At 38.0% G+C, this 24,803-nt stretch overlaps 1 protein-coding gene across 2 annotated transcripts in view; it reads right to left on the reverse strand.

The window, feature by feature from the left end:
* Positions 1-831: 831 nt before the first annotated feature.
* LOC149785182 (uncharacterized) overlaps positions 832-24,803 on the reverse strand; it is a 39,620-nt gene continuing 15,648 nt past the window's right edge. For both annotated transcript variants that reach the window (XM_089931187.1, XM_089931188.1), the window contains 3 exons: positions 19,807-19,973; positions 15,191-15,417; positions 832-1,726 (listed from right to left, as the gene is read on the reverse strand). In XM_089931187.1, the coding sequence (XP_089787313.1) occupies positions 1,516-1,726; positions 15,191-15,417; positions 19,807-19,973 (605 nt within the window). In that variant the 3' untranslated portion in view covers positions 832-1,515. The remainder of the gene's footprint in view (positions 1,727-15,190; positions 15,418-19,806; positions 19,974-24,803) is intronic.

Genomic DNA, 24,803 nt, shown 5'->3' on the forward strand with positions numbered 1-24,803 from the left:
TGCACCAATATAGCTCTTCAATCCGCCAAGGTGTAGATAGAGTTATCGGAAACTTGGCTAGCGAAGATGGTACGAGAGTAAACAAGTCAACTTCCGGTTTCATGGTGATGTCACACTATATAGCCGGAAATTGACTCACTAAGAGTGATAAATCCTGCTCGAATCGTACATTCTGTTTAGAAATGTTATATGTGGGGAACGTTATTACACATATAGCTCGCTGAAGAGGTGTTTGGAGCTCACCAAAACTCAAAGAAAACCAAGAATTATCATCCTGCAAGTAGCCTACTTTGGACAACTCATCACATGTGCATTGCTTTTTACACTTGTAAGTGGTGATCGGCGTTGGAAAGTCAGAATAATAGCATCACATTTGCACACATACATATAGTGTTGATAAACAAATATGGAATAATAATAATAATAATAATAGTAATAATAATAACATTCACTTCTCCGTTTTGTTAATTTCTACGGAATCACAGGTATGAATGTATAAATAAGATAAAGAGTAAATACGCACACCACCACTGACATTGAGAGGACAACTTAATTCTGTCTAAATTTTGTGTTCAGGTGCATTTTCTCATGCAGTTAGAACATTTGACTTGGCTACTGCCATGATGACCATTGAGAAGGACAAGATTTGATTGGCTAACATAACTCATGTGATGTAAATAGGAGTCTATATATATGAGGGCAGACAGTGCAGTGCCAGAAAGCTTTCAGGTCGGCAAAGTATAAGCAACTAAGTCGAAAAGACATTCGGTCATATATTCAAAACCACGCACTATTTATCTCATAACCATTATTAATTTTAACAATATAGAATTCCAACACAAATCAATTTGTTTATTAATACTTTCAAGTAGATTTATTACACGATTGCCGGTGAATTTTATCGCCTTATAATTATTATGTAGTAATTCTTCATAAAACTTCTGTTATCTCCCACCACACTGCTCAAGTACACCAGCACTCAAATTAATTTTACATTGAGAGATCATGCTACTATGAATTACAGTCAGTCTAATAGATGTAGCTGTTCTTATGCATAGGCATGATAATATAATTAATTTCGCCGTAATATGGTGTATTATATAGTTGTCTTTTAGGCGTCTAGATGAACATATCTGTTCTATATTATGAGACTGTGATAGTGTTGTGACGAATACTGTTATTGTAACAGTCACTATGCTATTGTCTATCTTACATTTAGTATTCATTAAATCGTTTAAATCCTGAATTCTGTTCTTTATCGGTATAACACACACATACACACAAATATATATATATATATATATATATATATATATATATATATATATATATATATATATATATATATATATATATATAGTATTCACTTATTGCATATGGTTCAGTTTTCATGCACTATGAGACAATCATGTTATATCAATCCATTTCTAATTTGTTTCTCAAGAATTTTGTTTATAGCTTTGTACCTTAGAAATCGGTAATCATGTTCACGTACCGATACACGAGACAAGGCTGCTATCGTGAAATTAATTTAAAATCTTTCTTAACTTCTAATATATGGTCATACAAAGAAATATTTCTATCAGTCTTTATTTCAAGGAGTCTCTTCCGCATGCTGTCATCTGTGAATTTAGGAAAGTGTGTTCTGTTATGGCAACTATCACCCCAGTTAGGTCTGCAACTTCTAAAGTGCTTCAAAACTGCGAGTGTCTTCGGTATCGATATCCTAGATCAAAGATCGAAAAAAAGAATAGAAACAGATCTTATATTATGCCATACAACATGAATTTGTCGCTTTCCAGAATTAAGAGAATCCCGGAGAAAATATGAAGCAAGCGATCGATTTATGTAAGCATACTCAGAATGTATTTTAGATAAAGGATTTGGGCTGGAGATAATTTTTAAAACTTTTGAAGTTACCCAACCATTCTTTGGGTTCGAGTATAAAGATATTGTATGCAGGGTTTTAAATAATATTTAAAACTGTTTTAATTTTGAAGAGTTATATGTAGGTGACTCCTACCAAATGCTAATAAAGAACAGGATTTATCATTTTATTATTTTTTATTTTTGTTGTTGGTGGTCATTTGAAGTCTAGAGTCTGATTCTTGTTGTAGCCTTATTTTAACTGAAGTTTACGGAAAGAGGTAAATAATTTCAATGTTTTGTAAGCTTGTGCTGCAAAACATAAATGTATATTCATTAACTGTTAAAACAGGGTATACGTATTGAATACCCCGATTTTTTTCAAGGAAGATATTTCCATTAAAGACATGATGATATGATTCAATGTTTGGAAATGCATGGAACATAGCTAAACTTAAAAAATAGACAGATGCGTACTAAACCCATTGAAACAGATCTAGTTTCTTCAAGAAAAATTTTCTGGTGAATAAACTGTACCAGGCTGATGGTTCTGGTCCACGGAGTGTTACTTCGTGGCGATCAATCCAAATGTAATCTATTTGAGAGTTATGGCTCCATAAACAAATCATGCAAATTTGATTGCAACTGGACCAGAAGTATGGACCCCAGAATAAACTCAGCTTGACACGAGTAATCGAGTGACGTCATGGTGTTTAAAGGGTCAAAACTATTTATAGGGCGAAATGTATTTATAGGGACAATGGTTGATAAGGACAAACATAGACATACAGAAACAAACAAAAACACATTCAAACAAAGAAGATGGAAACACACAGAAAAGAGGACAGAAGTGTTCTAAAGAAAGACTCACAGACAGAATCATCATCAGTCCCGTAATCTGGGAGACTGTTGGGGCCCTCACAAGACCTAACAACCAGCTTCGTCCATTCATTTCGATGTTCCGTCTTTCTCATTGAGTCGCTCAATGTCAAGCGTGTCCACTCTCAAATGTTATCTTCCCACCTCTTTCTTTGCCTGCCTCACTTTCTTCTTCATTGTACAGTGCCTTGTAGGATTGTTTTGGCAAGTCCTGATGATCGTGAGACATGCCCATACCACTACAGTTTCCGTTTTATCACTATGATAGGAGGTCATCGTGATGCCTAATGGCTTGTCTTATCCTTTGCCGTATTTCTTCAGTGGTGATATGGTCTTTGTATGTGACGTTCTGGATCTTTCGGAAACATCTCATCTCTGTAGCCTGTATCCTTTTCTCCAAGTCCGCTGTTATGGTCCATTATTCGTAGGCGTAGATAAATATGTAGATCACCAGTGAGTGCATCACTTGACTTTTGAGCTGACTGTGATGTTCTTGTCCTTCCAGATGGGCTTCAGCTTTGTCAGCACTGTTGTTGTCTGTGCAATCCTGGAGAGTATTTCAGGCTTCGATCCTTCATCTGTTACAGTTGCCCCCAAATACTTGAACCTGTGCACCGTTTCTAGCTTTGTACCTTGGACCCTGATGTCAATGCTGGTGCCCTTGATGTTGTTGGTCATCATTTGGTATTCTCTGCACTAATTTCCATGCCATAGGCTGCCGAGGTTTTGTCAAGGCTCTCTACTAACCTAGCTAATTCTTGCTCATTTCCTGCTAGTCCATCAATGCCATCAACAAAACGTAAGTTGGTGATTGTTCTGCCTCCGATGCTGACTGCCCCTGTATGCTTATCAAGCGCGTCTGCCACGATTCTCTTCCAAAAAATGTCGAATAGTGTGGGAGAGAGCAGACAGCCTTGTCTGACTCCGACTGTCGTTTTGAACCAGTGCCCTATGCTGCCTCTGAAGTATACTGTACTTGTGGCTTTGTCATAGAGATGCTCTTTTACTGTGATGAGGTTGGCATTGATGTTGTACAGTTTCATGGTCGCCCACAAGGCTGTCAAATGCCTTCTCGAAATCCACGAAGACGTGGTACAGATCTTCCTGGTGTTGGAGGAACTTCTCACACAATATCCTGAGGTTAAAGATCTGCTCTGTTGTGCTGCGCCTTTCTCTGAACCCCGCCTGCTCCACGGCAATGATCTTTTCAGCCTGTGGTTTTAGTCTGTTCAGCAGTATCCTTAACATGACTTTGCTTGGATGGCTTATAAGACCGATTGTACGGTGGTTTGGACACTTGCAAGTTGCCTTTCTTGGAGAGGGTGATGATCAGTGATTGAGTCAATGGCGATGGCCATACTCCTGTTGGCCAGATCTTGATGCAGATGTTTGTGAGGGCTCTAATCATTGCTTCCCACCCAGCTTGGATTAGTTCTGCTGAGATGTTGTCCATTCCTGCTGACTTACACTTTTTCAGTGATCTCACTGCGGCTTCTACTTCTTCGTGTATGATAGGGTGGTTGTCATTGCTAGTTGCTGGAGGGACGTTCAGAACCTCTGGATCTATTGTGGCTCGGTGGTTGCAAAGTTCTGCGCAGTACTCTGTCCATCTTTTCAGAATATCTGTTCTTCTGTGAGGCAGTTTCCGTCTTTGTCCTGTAAGGAGGTAACCCGCCGTTGTTTTGTGGTTGTTAGAACATGGGCCAGTTGGTATGCTTTCCTGCTGTTGTTTCTTTTCATGTTTCCCTCAATGTCTTTGGACATTTCTTCTATCCAGTTCTCTTTTGCTTTTTTCAAGCTTTTCTTGACTTCCCGGTTGACTGCCTTGTACTGCTCTGCCCCTTTTCTATCGTTCGTTTTCTTCTTCAGTTCCCTCCTCTTGTCACACAGGTTCAGAACCTCAGATGTGACCCAGGGTTTCTTCACTGGGCGATGTCTACCGAGGATATCGCTTGCTGTTTCTGTCGTTGCTGTATTGAAGGTGGTGAATAACGTGTCCATGTCGGTATTATCAGCATCGAGGATAGTGAGCGGTGCAAATATCTCACCAATCATTGCCTGGAAGGCTTTTGCTATTTCGGAATCCTTCAATTTCTCGAGATCAAATTTTATTCTGGTGTGGCTCCTTTTCTTGACCTTCTTTAGATGTAGCCTAAAGGTCATCTTCACCAGATCATGGTGACTTCCTATGTCCGCTCCGGGAAAGCTTCTAGTTTTGGCGATGTTTATACTTGAATGTAGGCGCATCTTCACCATGATGTAGTCGATCTGACTGTGATGGTCTCCGCTTGGGCTGAGCCATGTCCATCTTCTGGATACTTTGTGCGGCCGAAGGTGTTTGCCAGCATAAGGTCGTTGTAACTAGCGAATGGCAGGAGCCTCAGTCCTCTCTCATTTGTCTGTGCATTGCAGCAGCGCCCACATGTTCCTTTCCAGTTCATGCAAGCGTCCTCGCCTTACTTGGCATTCCAATCACCTTGCACAACCATACTGTCTTTTTTCGGTGTTTAATCCACAGTTTCTTGTAGCTGGTCATAGAAGTCTTCCACATCCTCGGCATGATAGTCTGATGTTAGGCCGTATGCCTGTTTTATGGTGATGTTGAGTGGAATTGCCCTGAGGTGGATGGTGATGAGCCAGCTGGATACTGGCCGACATCCCATGACAGTACTCACACTGTCCTTGTATACAAGGAGCCCAACTCCCTGCTCATGTTTGTCTTCTCTGCCACTAGGATGTTCTAGCGTTATCTGTTCATTTCATATGTAAGCTCCTCAAGCTTCCTGTTGCTCTCAGTGTTCTCACAGGTGCCAATGGTGATGTTGTTCCTGACACGAATCTTGCTGCTCTGAGCATCAGTCATATACTTTCCACTTCCGACCTGGTGCACGACGGAAGACGCGGCCCTTGTTCAACTGGGCGACGACCGGGCCGATATGGGATGGGTAATAGTTGTCATTTTTCATGTGGTGTGTCTAGAGCAGCTGTTGTCTGGTGGAGCCCAACCCTTTCCAGGCCTGACCACAGCCGGTTTCCTCCACCTTGATGGCTCGCACGAACACGTAGCCGTTGAGCTGTTTGGCAGTCTTTGCGCTTGGCCGTTGACTTCGTCTCGAAAGATCTTCCGCCCAGTGATGCCGTGTTAACATCGCACTATTTATCCATAGCTGGAAGATTCGTGGAGGGCGGGAACAACTACCTTCCCGTGCAAGTCTAGATGACTTGCCCATTGCCCATACAGACAGAATAGAAACTCAAAAAAGAAAAGTCTATTGTATGGGTAAAAAACATTTATTCAAGTATATAAATGGGCTTTCTGGCCCGTGCTTTGGTCTCATCGCTATAAATGTAATACATAAACATTTGGACATGAAACAAATCTATTTACGAGTTATTCAGTTCTTGGTTCTAGTAAACTACTTTTTAAAATTAAAGTTCACGCCTTTCTAAAAATCACTTCATATACAACGTATTTACATTAAATGTTCATTTATAAGAAAAGGCTAAAACAAAACAAGTAACAAACAATCAGATAGCACGAAGTTCATGTTTCTCTCTTTATCCGTCACACACGTTGTTTAAATCTGGTCAGCTTCCACTTGTGTCCCAGCGTAGATGTTTGCCATCACGTTATCGTTTTCATTCGTAAATTTGTTGTTATAATGGGAACAAATTGCTTTTTGTGCTTTTTAGAAATTGGTTCTTGCTAGTTGGAATTTAGTGGAATCATTGAATACATGTTGCAGGTCTTCAACGGTGTAACAGTGCTAGCAGTTTATGTTTACAGGCTTGGGGCCTATGTATTTGCCAAAACTGCCTGCTAATCTGGTTTTACCTGTCAGTATACGGTTAATTATGTTTTGGTCAACATTGTTACATTTGGGTGGTTTAATGGACCTGTAACTGTTGTTAGGATGGAGTGAAGTTTCCTACCTTTAGGCGTGGAGTTCAAGTGTTCTTGCCATTTTTAAATGATATGGGTTTTTATGAAGCATTGAGCTTCTGTGATGCTATGTAAGTGTGGCTGGGTTTGGGTCTCTTAATTTACTTTTTGCGACTTTATCAGCCTGTTCATTGCCAGGGATTCCTATATATGATGGCACCTACATGAACTCGACTATTTCATCTCTTGTGGATAATTTATTGATCATATGGAAGGCCCCGTCATGGAACAGCTGTCTTGATGTAGTGTGTCGGGTTTTAATTGAGTTTATTACACTATGGGAGTCGCAAATAATTACTGTTTTTTGGATGTTATTGTTTTTGATACAATGAAGTGATTCATTAATTGCCCAGAATTCAGTAGTGTATATAGAGCAGTGGTCAGGCAGCCTGGTTCCTATTTGGATGTTAAATTCAGGGATTACTATTGCAGCTGCCGTTCTGGTTGGCTCAGCTCTTTTGGACCCGTCTGTGTATATTTGAGTGAAACCAGGGTAGGTGTCCTGTATGTCATTTGCGATTATGGATTTTAGTTTATTTTCTTGTTCCAATTTGTTTCCGTGTTCTGTAGCCATGGTGTTTACCTTTGGTTCGGTTTGTGTCCATAGGGTTTGGTCAGGTGGTTTGGTGTATTCTTCCCGTTGTTCAAGTATTGGAAGTTGTTCCCTAAGTTCTAGGATTACTTTGCCACCTGGTATGTTTGGAACTAGTTTGTGGCTAAAAGTGATGTTGAGTCTACTAATGGCAATTTTAGTGGGATACGTGTTTGGATGGGTAGCTAATCGAATGGAGTATCTGAGTAACATTTCTTGTCGTCTCAGTTTTAGCGGTAGTTCCCCAGCGAGGACTTGAAGCTCGTCCGATGAGGTGCAGAGGAGTTTGCTTGTGCAAACGATTAAAGCTTTTCTTTGGATGGCATCTAGTTTGTTTAGGAGTGGTTGTTTTTGATGAGTTATACACTTGACAACTGCAGCCTAATTTGGATCTTACAAGGGCTTTGTAGATAGTAAGTAAGGTTTCTTGGTTGGATCCCCATGTGGTACCTTTGAGGTTTCGTAAGAGGTTCAAGTCTTAATTGCAGCTTTGTATAAGGATATCTGTATAGTGTTCCTAGGTTAGGTGGCTGTCAAAATACATTCCTAGGAATCTTATTACCTTAACATATTTGACCAGTTAGTTTTGTAGATAGAGGTTAGGGTAGGTCAATTTGTTTTTTCGTTTGGGGGTAAATATTATTGCTAAAGTTTCATCATGTGATATTTTAAACCCTCATTTATCCGCCCATCTCCCTATGTTATCTAACATTTTTATATTTCTGTAATGACTGGTTTGCTGGCGGGGTTTCCTGCTCTCCAGATGCCGCTGTCGTCGGCGAATTGTGAGATATTAATTTTAATTGAGGCTAGGTTAAGGTCAAGGTCGTTAATCATAAGGTTGAAGAGTATTGGACTGATTACGCTCCTCTGTGGTGTTTCATTTTCAAGGGATAATTTTTGGAGCGGGTGTTTCCTACTCTGGTTATAATTTTACGACCTGCTAGAAAGTTTGCAATCCAGTTAAACATCTGTCCAGTAATTCCGAAGTTGCTGAGTTTTTTAAATCAATCATTTTGCCTAGATTATGTCAAAAGCTTTTTCTAGATCAAGAAAGACCACTATGAGGTTTCTGTCTGTTTTTCTCATGGAGTTGAATGCTAGTTTATTGTTCGTTTCTAATCGTAGTAGTTGGTTGGTGGTGGAACGCTTGTTACGAAAGCCACATTGCTTTTCTGATTGCAGATTGTTACTTTCGAGATGATGTTTTAATCTGAGAGTATAGTTTCCATACGTTTACATATATCATTGGTGAGGGAGATGGGTCGATATGATGTTATGTTGTTAGGGTCTTTGCCTGGTTTGGGGATGGTAATAATGATGACTTATTTCCAGCTATTTGGTAGTTTTCCATTATTCCATATTTGGTTGCGTAGCTTAATAATGGTTGCTGTTATATTGCTGGGGAGATTTTTACGTATTATATACCCGATTTGATCTTTTCCGTGTGATGTTTCTTTCTTTGACTCTAACGCTATTTCCCATTCGTATAAAGTGATTTCGCTGTTTAAGTCTGAATCTTGGGTTCCACTGTTTTGAAATAGGTATTGAAGGGTATTTTCTGCCGTATTTCTTTAGTCCTGGAAATGTTTTGAATGGTTCTTGTCGCTGCTCATGTCGGAAAAGTGACTAGCAAGAATATCGACCATTTCTTGATTGATGGTAGCACCTATTGGTTTGGGGGTTGAGTAGGTTGATTTTATTTTATCCCAGACTTGTTTGGAAATTGATTTTAGATTTAATTTAGAGCAACAACAACAACAGCAAAAAAAAAGACCAGGATTTTTCTTTAGCTAATTTTATGATGTGTTTTAGATTTTATCCCTTTTCTTTGTAGTGAGTGAAGTCTGAGGAGTTTCCTGAGTGTTTATATTTATTGAGTGTTCTTTTGTTTCCTTATGTGCTGTGCTGCATAGGTCACTCCACCAGGGTATTGATTGTTTAGTTGGGAATCTTACAGATTTTGGTATGCATAAAATAGCTGTATTGTTGATGGATTTCATTATATTATCGTGGAAGATGTTGGTATCTGGGTTTTCTAGATCTTTAGTGTCTATGGCTGACAAGATATTTTTGAATTTATTCCAGTCTGCTTTGTCATATTTCCATCTCGGAGGGACTTTAATGTGGGTATGTTGGGTCGTAATTTGGATGGTGATGATGATGGGAAAGTAGTCACTACCTAATGTATTTTCTTGGTCTACACACCAGTTAGTTATTTGTGCAAGTTTAGGTGTGCATATGGCTACGTCAATGGCAGAGAGGGAGCAATCCTCAGGATTTAATCTGGTTTTTGATCCGTCGTTGTGGATGACTAGATTATATTTTTTTTATCCAATCTTCGATCAGCTTTCATGTTTTGTCATTCCTATTTTCGCCCCATAATTCATTGTGTGCATTGCAGTCACCACATATGATTAAGTTGTTTGTTGGATGTTTGGTGATTTGGTGTTAGTTTACTTGTTGGTTATTATCTCCTGTGTCATATATGTTTATAATTTGAATATTAGTTGCTCCAGTACTTATTAGGATAGATTGTATTTCAAAGGCGTTGTTGGGATCATTGGCAAGTGAAACTGGTTTCTGAGTTTGTTAACGTTTCTAATAAAAAAATATTGCCATGCCTCCTCCCCTTTGTCCATTATTACGGTGTTTGAATATGCCTGGTGAGTACCCTGCGATCTTAGTTAAACGTTTAAGGTTTTCTGAACACGGTAGTGTTTTCAAACTAGTGAATTTGGGGTTTGTATGAAGTAAATGAACTAAAGTACAGTGAACATCAAGGATGATAACCATAGCTGTCTGTCCATTGATGCGTGTATTTACATCAGAACAACAAATATGATCTCTAAAACACAAAGATATAAGGCAAGCATGATTAAAATGAACGCAAAGAGAGCAAACTGTAGTAACAAAGGTATGATTTCCTTCACGTCCGCGTAACTTAAAGTTTCAATCCCCATACAAGAAAAACTTGGTACTTTTTGTAGAGCTTGAAATAATAAAAAAAAACTGTACAAACTTAAGCACTTTGTTATGTATATTTTCTTTCGCAGCAACAGACTAAACAACATAAATACCGTTAAGACAATAAACAATCTTACATCTTCTAAAAAACGAAATACGTCAAAGATATCGTAGTCGAGTAGCGTGGTTTTCTGGAGTACGTACGTGTCCTAACGGCACAGTAACAATCTTCATTAGTCAGCGTCGACCGAACTAGAAGCACGACAGCGATGGATATAACCACTGCAACACAGAATGTAAATGGCGGGGCGCCAAGATGGCTACCAGCTATAGGCCATTAAGGCTCTTGGCAAACAGCAAGCCACTAATTGGAGCTTGCGGGCTGGAGACAAAAGAACTACACTACAACTAGTCTGGGACTCTACCACTGAGGGATGAATCCTTAACCTCGGAGAAGAAGGAGACTTATGTTTAGTTAAGAAGAAAAGAAGCAGGAATAGTAAACAGAAAAGGAAACCCGCACAAGAGATGGCTAGCCATTCTACTACTACAGCTTCAAACTCTGACAACAAACAAAGGAACCAGCTACCGACTAAGGCCCCAAAGACGGTCAGAGCTACAACATCAACCCAGACAAATGATAAGCAGGATTCCACCACGAAGGATGTTGAAACCCAAACGGAAAACACCACTACAAATGCCGATATTTCAACTGAGCAGCCGGCAGAAGATGAGGAAGGAGCAGCGGAACAAGAGGAAGATGAGGAAATAGTCACAGCTGAGCAACTAGCAGCAGAATTGGATGTGCAGGAGACCCTGGGTGACGACAAAAAAGCCAAAAACTTTATCAGCTCTATAAAGTATATGGCCTGGCGTTCACTCAGGGTCAAAAAGAAGCCCACCCCGCAGCAATGGCTGTTTGCTCAAAGAATACTATCCACATACTATTCGAAAGCCTATGAGACGACCCCGCTCTTTCTTCTAGTGGACAACGCCATTTATTTTTATCAACACAAAATGGGTAGGAGGCACTCCCAGACCGGAAATATGATGAAAAACGTAAGGCGTCAGAATCCTGGGACTTTGAGAACCGCCGGGGTACCTTCGGCCTGCTATCATACAGCCCTTCTTAGGGCTACCAAAATTGCCTCGTTATTATATATAGCTATCACTTTGGCTTGATAGCTGTCCTGGATAAAACTATATCGCACTTAATTTGATCATTTTGATTGCCTGCATCAAAATTGAACCAAATTAACCTAACAGTGACTACACTCTTATATGTCGCTAAGGCATCTAGTTTAACGAAATCGTTAGGGAAATTAAAACATGTACACTCTGTACCAGTATTTCTGGCTCTGTTAGGAAATACGAAAATTTACACGACTCTAATGAATTTGACTCAGTTGCACAGGTGGCTAACACAATATTGGTTTGTTAAGTATACATTTACTATAACTGGAATGAATTTGATTAAGCATGGGATGGTGTTCGGTCCCTCGTCAGCGGATAGCCAATTTGCCTGATTCCTTCCCTCCCTTTCTTCTCCCGGACATCCATACAGGGCGGAGATGTGGAACAATTTCCACCAGCCTAAACTCGATGTCCCAGTGTGACGTCTTTGTCGCCAACCAATGGCGACTGACGTTACAAATTGCTTTGGTTGACACCCCAATGATTGGTATAACAGAATTTTTTAATGAGTGCGTGTTGTTTGTCTATTCCCACTCATGATCTCCCTCCATTCAAAACGTTTGGGACAAACATTGTCTCACCCTTGACGGCCAAACTATCAGGGTTCTTTGAACTCATAAAAGCCTGGGGGAGGTGGCACCATTCCCTCCCCCAGGAACAACTATCAGGCTACGGTGCAGTCAGAAAAAAGTGGCACATGCACATTTGTGCGCACGCCACTATAATTAAACTCAGTAACAACAACAACAACCGATAGAAAAGCGACACTGTTCATGACCCACGTTTCTTTTCCCAAAGGGACAAGACGCAAAAAGGTGTTATTGGTGGACTAATTTCGCGGTACCAAAAAGAGTCTCGTTCAAATTAACAAGATTCAAGACCAAATGTGTTTAGTCCGTGCCGTCGTGGTGGGACGAACGTATGCCGACAAGAACGACACGGCAGAATGGAAAAGAGCCTGGAAGAACATTCGACAATCGGACCGAGCCAAGCAACGAAGTGAAGCGGAACTCTTGTTATATCAAACGGGGCTCTCCAATGACACCCCTTGTGACATTCCCGAAATGCAAAAATTGCAAGACGTCCTGGCTTCACTTTACACCTTGAAAGTGCACCCTCAAGAAGTGCGCGGACCTCTGTTGTTTCGAGATATAAAAAAATTCAAAGACGGAAAATAAATCCACGTCTATCATCACGATGAAAATGTTGATGCCATCACCAGTATCACCCCATTCCTGGGATACACTTGTTATTGTGAGAAATGTGACTATAGCTATAACAATCGAGGGCAACACAATCATTGTGGATCAAAATGTGAAGAATGTTTGGCTTCTAAACAATGTTTTCACAAAGGACAAGAACGAGTGCATTGCCTTGCTTTTCAGCTAACTTTTTTCACCCATGCCTGTTGCCAACAACATTTGAAGACGCAAGGTTCACAGCAGAAAAGTGCTTGTCAACTTCTGAGATTGTGCCCTACTTATGGACAAGGCATATGTACCAATAGTGCCAAGGCACACGTATACTCAGAAAGAAACGATGTCACATTTGTCACCAAATCGTGGACTTGTTACACGAATGCTACATTCAAAAATGTCATTCAAAACAAGAGTAGGAAGATGACCAGAAGAAAGGGAATTGCATCTTTTTCGATTTCCAATGAATGCAAGAGACAGGCATTCACATTCCTAATTTCTGCGTCACATTTGTCGCCAAATCGTGGACTTGTAACACGAATGCTACATTCAAAAATGTCACTCAAAACAAGAGTAGGAAGATGACTAGAAGGCTCATCCAGCGTAAGAGAAGTGCATCCAAGAGCCTATCTTTAGTCATTACCCTCACTGCAGCAAGATTCCTGGAAGACGTTAAAACAATCTTTCGGCGAACGAACACGTTAGCCATTTTCGCCCAATGGATCTTAGACCCCATCGACGAGACGTGGAGCCAAGAGGTCGTCGGACGTTACGAAGATTGTCATCGCCATGCAGCGGTGATGGCTCACAATTTTTCGGGATAGGATGGACAGTTTCTTTTGAGATACTATACTGAACAAAGCACTGAACGTTCTAATGGGACTTCGAACGGAGCCAAAATCATTTCAGTGCAAGTGGGACAAGTGCAGCTTAAAGATTCGATGAGCTACCTGGCCATGTCTGAGTCGAATGCCTAAAACGTTTGGAATGACAGAAATGATCAAAGGCTATTTCAGCACTTTTCAATACCGAAGCCAATCAACAATCCGCTCTACCCCATTTATCTGAGGCTCACTACTACGACCCCTACAACGTGCGTACCGAAAAACAAGAAGCTTTCTGCGCTTGGTACCAGACTCACACATCGGACTCCTTCCACTTTCAGGAAGAAATGTTAAAGTATTGTCGTTCCGACGTGGACATTTTACGGGGTTGATGCGTACAATTTCGAGAACTGTTCACGGAACAAGGAGGGATCGATCCTTTGAAACAAACCTCCACCACTGCTAACGCGTGTTCCTTAGGGTAGCACAGAAAACACACTGACTGTCCTAAGCCCTCAAACAAGTTAACTTCTTCCAAACCTTTGAGGACTATTGAAAACTATTGAAGACGTGCAGACGAAGAGAGAAAAGTTGACATCACCGATGGAAAAGTGACCATTCATATGGCATACGTTGTTCCTCCATGGGAAGAAGACGATGGCTGCACTTGATCTGCTTACCGATAAGTGTACTTAGCACGATGGACATAACAGCAGATTTACGAATGAAAAAGAGAACGTGATGGCAAACATCTACGCTGGGACACAGGTAGTAGCTGACCAAATTTAAACAACGTGAGTGACGGATATAGAGAGAAACATGTACTTTGTACTATTTGATTGTTTGTTACCTATTTTTTTATAGCTTTTTCTTATAAATGAACATTAAATGTAAATGCATTGTATATGAAGTGATTTATAGAAAGGCGTGAACTTTAATTTTAAAAAGTAGTTTACTAGAACAAAGAATTGAATAACTCGCAAATAGGTTTGTTTCATGTCCAAATGTTTATGTATTAAATGGATAGTGCTGAGACCAAAGCACAGGCCAGAGAGCCCATGTATATACTGAATAAATGTTTTGTACACATATACTAGACTTTTCTTTTTCCAGTCTCTATTCTGTCTGTGAGTCTTTCTGTAAAACATTTTTGTCCTCTTTTCTGTGTGTTTGCATCTTCTTTGTTTGAATGTGTATTTGCTTGTTTCTGTATGTCTATGTTTGTTCTTATTAACCTTTGTCCCTATAAATCCATTTCACCCTATAAATAGTTTTGACCTTATAAACACCATGACGTCACCCATGTTCAATTCCCCAGGTGCCATTCCCATGTTAACTTGTCATTGTCCCTATACATGCCCACCCATGTTAAATTCCCATAGACCACATAGTGCTGGGACACTTTTTTGACTGGGACTGCCATTGAACCTATACAACCCCAAAGTTTGGTCCCATGTTAAATTTCCCATAGACCCTAAGCAGCCCCACGACCTTTTTCACTGGGATTTCCATAGAACCTAAACATCCCCCATATGTTATTGTCCTTAGTACCACGAGTATGTCAGATTTATTGAGTGTCAAATACCCACGTACACACATTTACGTGTAAAATGATAAATTGTGGTAACTGATTAAGATGATTGATCGATTGACTGCGTGTGTTTGTGTGTGTGTGTGTGTGTGTGTGAGAGAGAGAGAGAGAGAGAGAGAGAAGAAGAAGAAGACTTACCTTTTATATCCTTTTCTTGGTACAGCGTTGTGTGTGCTGACAGAGCCAGTCTCTATCCAGTTTGGAATTACGATGTTTTTAACACGATCGTGCATTGTCTGTGTACGGTTCGTGAACTGTGTAATCATCAGTTTTTCGCTATCTTTCGTTTTACCCCAGTCCTTTACGTAGATATCAACCAAGAAGGTGAAAATACTCCCATCGTGATATGTCTTTCTAAGCTGATTCTGAAATTTTAATAAGATTAACAATCATTTGGTCACGTGAGTTATTTAAAGCTACCTAACAATATGGGTTCTTATTTCTATGAAACTATGTTTTAATCGAACCCAAATTCCTGCAAAATAAACGTGTATATATGGTATAGATATTAATAGATTTCGCAAAACGAAAATAAATCTGGTTTTGTGCGAGAGTTAAAAAGGGCGACGATTCAAGAGCAATTTGTATCTTAAATCTTGCTTTTTTGTACGTTTTATCGGAGCTTTTTTTTATTAAATCTCTGCATAACATTGCCAGTAAATGAGACGGCTGAAACATAGATGCACCTTTCTGAGTTGTTTTTGTGTTTTCGGATACTCATAATTTGACTTTTTTGATATTATGATAAACTGAGTCTAAATTCAATGTGTGGCATTTTATATTACTAATTATATTATATTACATACAATGATTATCAATTCAGACCACTTGTTTTCTAATAGCATACACGGCTGAGGCTTTCTGTGTTGTTTCAGTGATAATATCACTAGCTGAAGCAAATCCTAGTATACGAAGAAAGTTCTCTAATGGAGGATATATGTTTGGTATATGGAATTTTATAAATGGTAAAATATTAATAATGAAACCCTGTTTTATTAGTCCGTTTAATATTTTATTGTTAGTTTTGTTTCACTTCAAGGAATTTGCAAATCATCTGTAGCACCATTAAATTGTTATGGTTTTAATGCAATTTTGTTTGGTTCTTCTTAGGATAAACTCTCACAATATGATCATTTTGATGTTGTGTTAAATTTATTTAAATCTCTCATTTTAATAATAATTTTATATTATGTCAATAATATTTGGTTCTTCTTAGGATAAACTCTTACAATATGATCATTTTGATGTTGTGTTAAATTTATTTAAATCTCTCATTTTAATAATAATTTTATATTATGTCAATAATATTCCTCTTGCCAATAGCTGCTATCACTCAACACAACACAATAAGAATAACATGCCATATCATCCTCATCAGTATTGAACGTTTCCTCCATGTTGCCATGTAATTTCAATATTAGATGAGGACCTTATCCACTGTTCACTATTGTGTGATAAATATATATGGAAAGTTGTATATAACGTTTGGAAATCTGCCATTGAAATGGAAGTTCTGATGGCAGTGTCGTTATAGTTATTCCTGCATCAAGCAAAATTATATATGCAAGACTAATATTTAAGTGTGTAGGTGCAAAATTGCATGTTAATGCTCTTTCTTGACACTGAACTGAACTGACACGTACAACTATCTGTCTAACACTGGCTTTATGAAAATCATATAGTTTGCAATTGAGTGTCAACAGCTTGGAATGCAACAAAATGATGTCTTGCAAATGCTCAGATGCATTCGTAGTTACCCTCTATGTATTTGATCAAACATCGCAATAATATTGTTGACTGTATATATTGATTCTTTTCGAAGTATAATTGCTTGTTAAATAAGAAGTAATTTGTTTTCTAAATCCATCGAAAACATTCAACGATAGCTCTACTTTGAGCATCCACAACGACCATATGCGAGAGAAACATAATCTCACAACCATAATTTTTTAAGTCTCGGTTTGCTACAATACCAGCCAATGTTTACCACCTCTTGTTCTAGTGTCTCTATCTCTTTAAGAACCAAATTTTCGGGTTAATCGGAGCATACTCGTTGTTATTGTGTTTGCTATTAGAAAACTTCAATTGACCACCCTGAATTATAAACTGCGGCTCCTACGTCAGCATTAACTGCTTCAATAACTTACAACATTTTAATAGCCTATCATTACTGGTATTAGCTGCATTCCTCTGCCACATTTTAATGGCCTATCATTAGGGCTATTAGCTGCATTCCTCTGCCACATTTTAATGGCCTATCATTGGGGGTATTAGCTGCATTCCTCTGCCATATTTTAATGACCTATCATTAGGGGTATTAGCTGTATTCCTCTGCCATATTTTAATGGCCTATCGTTATGGGTATTAGCTGCATTCCTCTGCCACATTTTAATGGCCTATCATTAGGGGCATTAGTTGCATTCCTCTGCCACATTTTAATGGCCTATCATTAGGGGTATTAGTTGCATTCCTCTGCCACATTTTAATGGCCTATCATTAGGGGCATTAGTTGCATTCCTCTGCCACATTTTAATGGCCTATCATTAGGGGTATTAGTTGCATTCCTCTGCCACATTTTAATGGCCTATCATTAGGGGTATTAGCTGCATTCCTCTGCCACATTTTAATGGCCTATCATTAGGGGTATTAGCTGCATTCCTCTGCCATATTTTAATGGCCTATCATTAGGGGTATTAGCTGCATTCCTCTGCCACATTTTAATGGCCTATCATTAGGGGTATTAGCTGTATTCCTCTGCCACATTTTAATGGCCTATCGTTATGGGTATTAGCTGCATTCCTCTGCCACATTTTAATGGCCTATAATTAGGGGTATTAGCTGCAACAGTTATTAATATGTTATATGTTTTCAAATCTACTCTACCAGCAGCAACATGTATTAATATAAGGAAATTTAAATAGCGTTTGTGACCGACGAAAGACTATGTTCATTGAAAAAGAGGCTTCATTTAGTTTTACCGAGGTCTGTGGTAGCTGTATTAAAAATTATTGTAAGAACTTGTCCTCTATCGAATACTGAGCTGATCTAAATAAAATAAAACGGTTATTAATTCATGATAGTATATTATTGTCATCAAAATCAGTGTACAATGAGCACATATAAATTCATCATGTATATGCAAAAATAAAATGCTTCGTGTGGTAAAGAATATACCTCGAGGTCTCTTATTTCAAAAATATGTTGCCCATTCATATTTATATCACGAGGAAAGCACTCGATATACACACGCTTGTCTGTGTTCTCCTGCATAATATCAGCAAACACACGTGAATATGGTGAAACTATCTGTGTCATATTGCAAAAAATCACAAGCTTTCCAATAAACATTCAGCCATTAAAATAGATAAAACATTCAATGAGTTTTTATTATCTTTTTATGAGGTATCTTCCACTACTTTAACCTTTTAATTACAATCCGATAATTCGGTTATATTTTGTTTTATTTCGTTTGACAATTTTTGATTTTTGATCTTTTAGATCAGTTGTCCCGTAACATTACACCCTAACTGTTTTGTTTCTTATTCAGGGTGACTTTTTGCTCCTTCCAGAGGTTTTATTTAGAGACACTGTGGAGCTAGACAGTAATAAACCAGACTGATACTTATAAACCAGACTGATACTTATAAACCAGACTGATACTTATAAAATGACTATCTGCATAAAACAGCTTTACAATGGACCTTTGAGTCAGATAGTTCTTTTGTTGTATACCAGAATCATATAACCTTTTCTTAAAGACTACAGCATTGGCTAATGTCAATGAACTATGAGAAGTTTTCTCGCTTGAGATCTATTGAAAAAAGTAGCATAAGACTCTAGGTATAGGCTGCAAAATAGGTATCAAAATCAAATGGCAGGAGGCGTCAAGGCCACTCGCTTTACCTAAACTTTTTATATCATCCAAGACGTCCTTTACAGTGACGTTCATAACCGATCGTTCATTATAAAACGTAAGGATGGGACTAAGTTTCTATCATCGGTCATCAATATGACCACAAAATATGAATTAAAAAGATTCATCTACCTCAGTAATTTCATATGCAAAGAGATCCTATTGACAAGGATCTGAGGATTGCAGACGAGGTTTTTGTGACAAGGATCTGAGGATTGCAGACGAGGTTTTTGTGACAAGGATCTGAGGACTGCAGACTAGGTGTTTTTCTCATAGGTTTCGATTCTCTCAAGAAATTTCTAGCAATTGTCCAAAACTGTCTGCGATTTATTTTAACTTAGATACTAACCCAATATTCACTAAAATAAACTTTTTATATTTAGGTTTGCATCTAAGCTAAAATTAAACCATTGTTTGGCAACCCTTTTCATATTATTATTTTTTCCTAATTGTGTTGTTGTTGTACGTTTAAGTCCATTTTTCAACATATGGGAAAACCGGTAGGAACTACCGCCCCAAGGGAAGCTACCGGGAAGTTTTCTCACACATGCACATTTGCCGAGCTCGAGGCTTGAATCCACGCCGACAGAGGTGATCGTAAAAGTGATCAGTTTAGATCACTCGGCCACCCGAGTCCCTTTCAATTTCGTAATATTGTTCCAATCAGCTGATATTCTCTATTTTATCGTCTGGGCTTATCACAAATGTTGTAGTGTAAGATTACAGTAAAAACATTATAATAATTATTTCTTTTTAGTTTTTGTTTTAAATCCCTCAGTGAAACGATGTATAAGCATAGAGAGTGATTGAACATAAAAACAAGGCATTATTTAATACCTACCACAAATTGTTTTAAGTCTTTATGTTGCAGTGGAAAAATAAACTCATCAAAATCAACTACACCCACAAATGAGTATCCCGCCAATCTGTCCATGCAGTCGTAGACAGGTACCTGTTCATCTGAGTAAACCTGTGCAGTCTTTAACCCGAACTTCCGGTTGACTGTACCTGTTAAAAGACGATTCTTTACTTAGAGAATAATTATTCTTTGTTTTGCTTTAGTATCTTGTTTTAAATACTGTGCTGATATTTCACAATGTCGCTCAGTTCTGAGATGTATATTAAAGTGACAGGAACTTAGGCAGGGTCTTTGCTCCACCTAGTATAGCGACCTCTTTAGATACAGGGTGTATATGTTAAACAAAATATAATTTTTTTAAACCAGACAGTTGGACATTAGTGGCATAAAACGTATCTATATTATTCGCAACTATCTTACGCATTTTGCGCACGCCTAAGTAAGGAAAAAATGAAGAAATGCCATTTAAGTGTTCTTAGCGTGCGCTGAAGCGTACTCTCGTAGCCATATCAGTTATATGTCTCTAAAATTTGTACTCTTAATTTTAATTCAAAGACGACATCAATACAGTTTTCATCGAACTCATGAGTATCATAAAGGCAAAGAAAGCGTTACGAGACACAAAGTAATACTGTCACCGAATAAAGCAAGAAATAACTTGGTTTCCCTTTGAACGATTTAAACATTTTCGTCGTACATGTGTATAACGTTACCTAGGGTGAATAATTGTTTTTTGTAGGTAAGCAACTGAACTAGCAATTACCTCGTTGTAGATCGCTTGCGAAGAGAGCTACTAAAAGCAGGGTTTGCACACGAGTATTTTACCCTGACTAATACTCACTCTCCTGTGGATTTAAGGAAAGTTCCGTTTCTAACGGACACACTGGTCGTTGGATCAAGTCAAGGAGTGAACGTTCTCCATTTGTGTTCTCCAGCCATAGGGGTAAGAGTTACATTTGTATTCTATTTGGTATGTGAAGCGTATTCAGTTGTTAACGTGGTATCATAAAATGATGCCTATACTACTACGCAGATTTGAAACGTTGTGAACCTTTGAATTACAAGTTGCTATTAGAGTTTAATTTAGTAGCATGTATCTATAGATTTTAATTCTGAACCTATTATTATGACCAGTTTAGTTTTATTGTAGCTGTCTTTGGTTGTCTGAAGCTGTTTAGGGCTGTCTGTAGCTGTCTGTACGTATGTCTATACGTATGTATGTGCGCATGGTGGATCCATGAAGGGTGGGCGTGGCCAATACAAGTTTACCAACCCAATTTCGGAGAACTGTGTGCTGTCGGTGCGTATGTGTGTGCGGGTATCTCAGGCTATCTCTCTGGCAGTCTGTGTGTCAATATGGAAGATGATGTAACCATCAAGGCCATACAAAGACGAAAACGCTAGTTTGTAAACTTGTGCACATGGTGGATCCATGAAGGGCGTGTACGGCCAATACAAGTGAGGGCCAATCCAAGAATTCGGGAGAGCTGAGTGGTGTGTCAGTGGACACATTTGCAAGTTTTGCAAATATTTATGAATAATCTGGCTGTACAAATGACTGAGTCATGTTTGTTTCAATTGATTGTTGTTTCAATTGAGTACAATTGAGTCATTTTGATTACATGAGATTATGTGAATCTCACTTTCATTCCATAAGATTATTTGAATCTTTATTTTCATTCCAGGAGATTATCTGAATCTTACTTTCATCACAGAAGATGATTTGAATCTCATTTTCATTCCATGAGATTAGTTGAATCTCATTTTCATTACATGAGGTTACATAAGATTTTTGGAATCTTAGTCATACATGAAAATACTTGAATCATTTTTTGTTTTCCTATTTGTGAATATTTTGTTGATTGAGTATTTGAATGAGACGTATGTTTGGAGCGTGAAAGGATCACTGTATTTGTAATATATATATATATATATAATCTTAATTCATTTGATACATTTTCATCTTTCGTCACATTGTCTTGTGTTGTCATTCGATCCAAGCATACATTCAGGTCTATCCTGTTACAAATACATCTCCATGATGTCACTCCAAGTCGGGCATAACACACACACACACAGCTATTAAGCTATGCTCCAACGTACGCATCCGTCTGTTGATACTGTAGCAATTAATTTTAGACCGGAATTTGCTTATCTCTTCACCGGAAAGAGGTCAGAGTTTGCAAACGTGTATTGCATCTTAATTGAAGAGATGTGTGCATTTTAGCAAGTACACTAATTTTACACCAGTCAGCTCTTCTACGGATACGATAACACTAAATTAACAATCAAACATTTCTAGTGCATAAGCGCAGTACCAAAACAATAGCCATCATGCTTAGCTCGTTACAAAAATATTGCTTTTTTCATATTATATTATTACTAATAATTAATTAATTATTAATTGCTTATCTCATCGACCTTGATTGGCCCTCTATCTGTTGTACAGGTTTCTTGAACGCTAATATAATATATATGAGCCTTTTAGCGACTACGATACTTTTACACCAATCCTCTCTTGTAGGGTTAGGACAACCCTTAACTAAAAAAAAATCTCATATTTCTAATGTACTGGCATTTTGTAAAATGTTCACACCAAAAGCTCCTAAACGTGATTTGATAAAACATAAAAAGTCAAAATGCACTGGAGCATTAACGCAAGGTCAAAAATCGATAATTGCGTTAATTATTACCAGTTGATGTTCTACTCCTCCTTATAGAATTGCATATGTCTAAGTATGTCTATTTGTTCAGAAAAGTCTATCTCTGCAGGGTTAGAAAATTACGCTTTTTCGGAAACCTGTTGCAACTAAAATGTATTACTGGGTAAGTTCCTTACCAATGTGAAAGCCTTGTCGGGAAACAAATAAACATTAATTTAAAAAATGATCATTTTCTAATATATTAAAGAATGTTATGCATTTTCCAGCGAGAGAAATATAGTACATTATCATCCTGGGTGTCTACATCATGGTGCGCGAATTATTTCTATATAAGTATGTTGCGTTGACTGTTGAGGATAGGGTTGTTATGTGAATGTTATTTTAATCCACATGCGAGTAATCAGTCCATACTATGAGCCTAAAGAGTGAACCCCTAAAGCAACAAACTCGCTATAAATATTCTGTACAATTAGGTCTATCTGTATATTTGGAAACGTTGTTTAATATTTTTGATTACATCCGTTTGGAGGCAAATACAGTAATAAATCGGGCAACTAAAGAAGATATGCTGTGCGAACGGACTTGTGAAAGTGGTTTACCATGCTCTGTTCTCTCTTCTAAAACTGGAACGCATACACCAAGAGTGCCCGTGAAGTTACGGAATGACCAGATAAGAAACATTAATTGTAAATATAATCTTCCATTTCCTTCTGATAAATCTGAAGTTCATAAAAAAAACAATATATTTGGACTCTAACTTTCCTCAGGTAAATGTCTTTTTCCACTTGTCAGGGTTCTCTGGCATCTTTAATTCTTTGTCAGTGAGGCTTAGTACAACCAAGTAGTGTTAGCTGCGCGATGATGAAAGTCACACACACACACAGATATATATATATATATATATATATATATATATATATATATATATATATATATATATATATATATATATATATATATATATATATATATATATATATAACTCTCTCCAACTGTCTTTTTTTAACTGCTGCGATACAGCTATTATGTTTTCTTTATATTACTGATGTATCTCGTATCATACGTTTCAAGAGCAGATCCATCTGTTTTGAATGAATGTTTTTATCTGCATTACCTATAGACAACCTAATTCTCTTTCTTCTTTTCTAATTCATAATATTTTCAGTGTAAGTGAAAACTCTCCACTTTGAATTGTTCATTTGGACTTAGTTTCTCTTCCTTGCTGATCAAATAGCTCGTTTGTATTTATTGTTTATCTCTCTATTTCCTCAGGTAAATGTCTTTGTCTTTTCAATGTTTCTAACAATTTCTTAACTGCCTGGTCTGTATTATTTGTTAATATGATATTTAATTGTTTCTGGTTTTGCCAATATAATCATGTTTTCGGGGGTTTTTGAGCCATTTGTAGCAACTCGTATTGTGCTTCACTTATCTCAAATCTTTACGTGTTCTTGGAATGCGTCAGTAAGCTTTAGTGGAACGTTTTCCAGGCCAATAGCTGATTTGGTTTCAGAAACTTCTGCCTGTGGTACACCATTATCCTCGTATGAATAATTTCCAAATTATTTTTTTATAATATCCTCATCACGTGTTTCCGTTTAGTGCGCTTCAAAGGCTGCACAGGGCATTGTTTTCCGTTAGCTATATAGCGAAGATTTAGCACTGATAAATGGATAAAGATCCTTAGCAAATCTACGACTATGGCACACGCGTAGAGGAGGCCCATTCAAAAGCACAAGAAAAGAAAGAATACAATTTTTGGGATGTTTTGTAGAACCACACAAATAATGACATACATGAGCAGTCTACAGAAACAGAAGAGTACACACCGGAGTTGAACATAGCTGTTGCCAATCGAATGATGTTAAGCCTATAATTTATGGAGACAATCGAAGAGCTATGCTGAAGGGACCATGAACCAGAGGTACATCTTCCGTGAAGCAGAACAGAAACGAGATGATATAAAACATACCAGGTAAAAAGTGCTTGATTATTAAGAATGTGTATTGGTTGTTTTGTTGTTGGTGCGGTTTATACCTTTATTTACAGTTCTAGTAGTTGTCATTGCAGCAAAACTGTTTTCTATTTAATAAGGATTATTTCTGTGTAATAAATTAATACAGGACAACAAATTAGGCAGAATTGTTCAAAACTTCCCTAATGATGAAGCTAACTATCTTGAACGCTTCAACTGTTTTTTGTGTGCTCTTCAATTTCATTAAACAAATGCAGTTTAAAACTGTTTTATTTGATTTCGGTGTTATATTAGTGAAAACATTTCATGTGATGCACAGGATCAATCAAATCAAATGGTGT

The sequence above is a fragment of the Sinohyriopsis cumingii genome, chromosome 13 (genome assembly GCF_028554795.1).
Source record: "Sinohyriopsis cumingii isolate HCF-2022 chromosome 13, ASM2855479v2, whole genome shotgun sequence".
NCBI classification, from domain to species: domain Eukaryota; kingdom Metazoa; phylum Mollusca; class Bivalvia; order Unionida; family Unionidae; genus Sinohyriopsis; species Sinohyriopsis cumingii.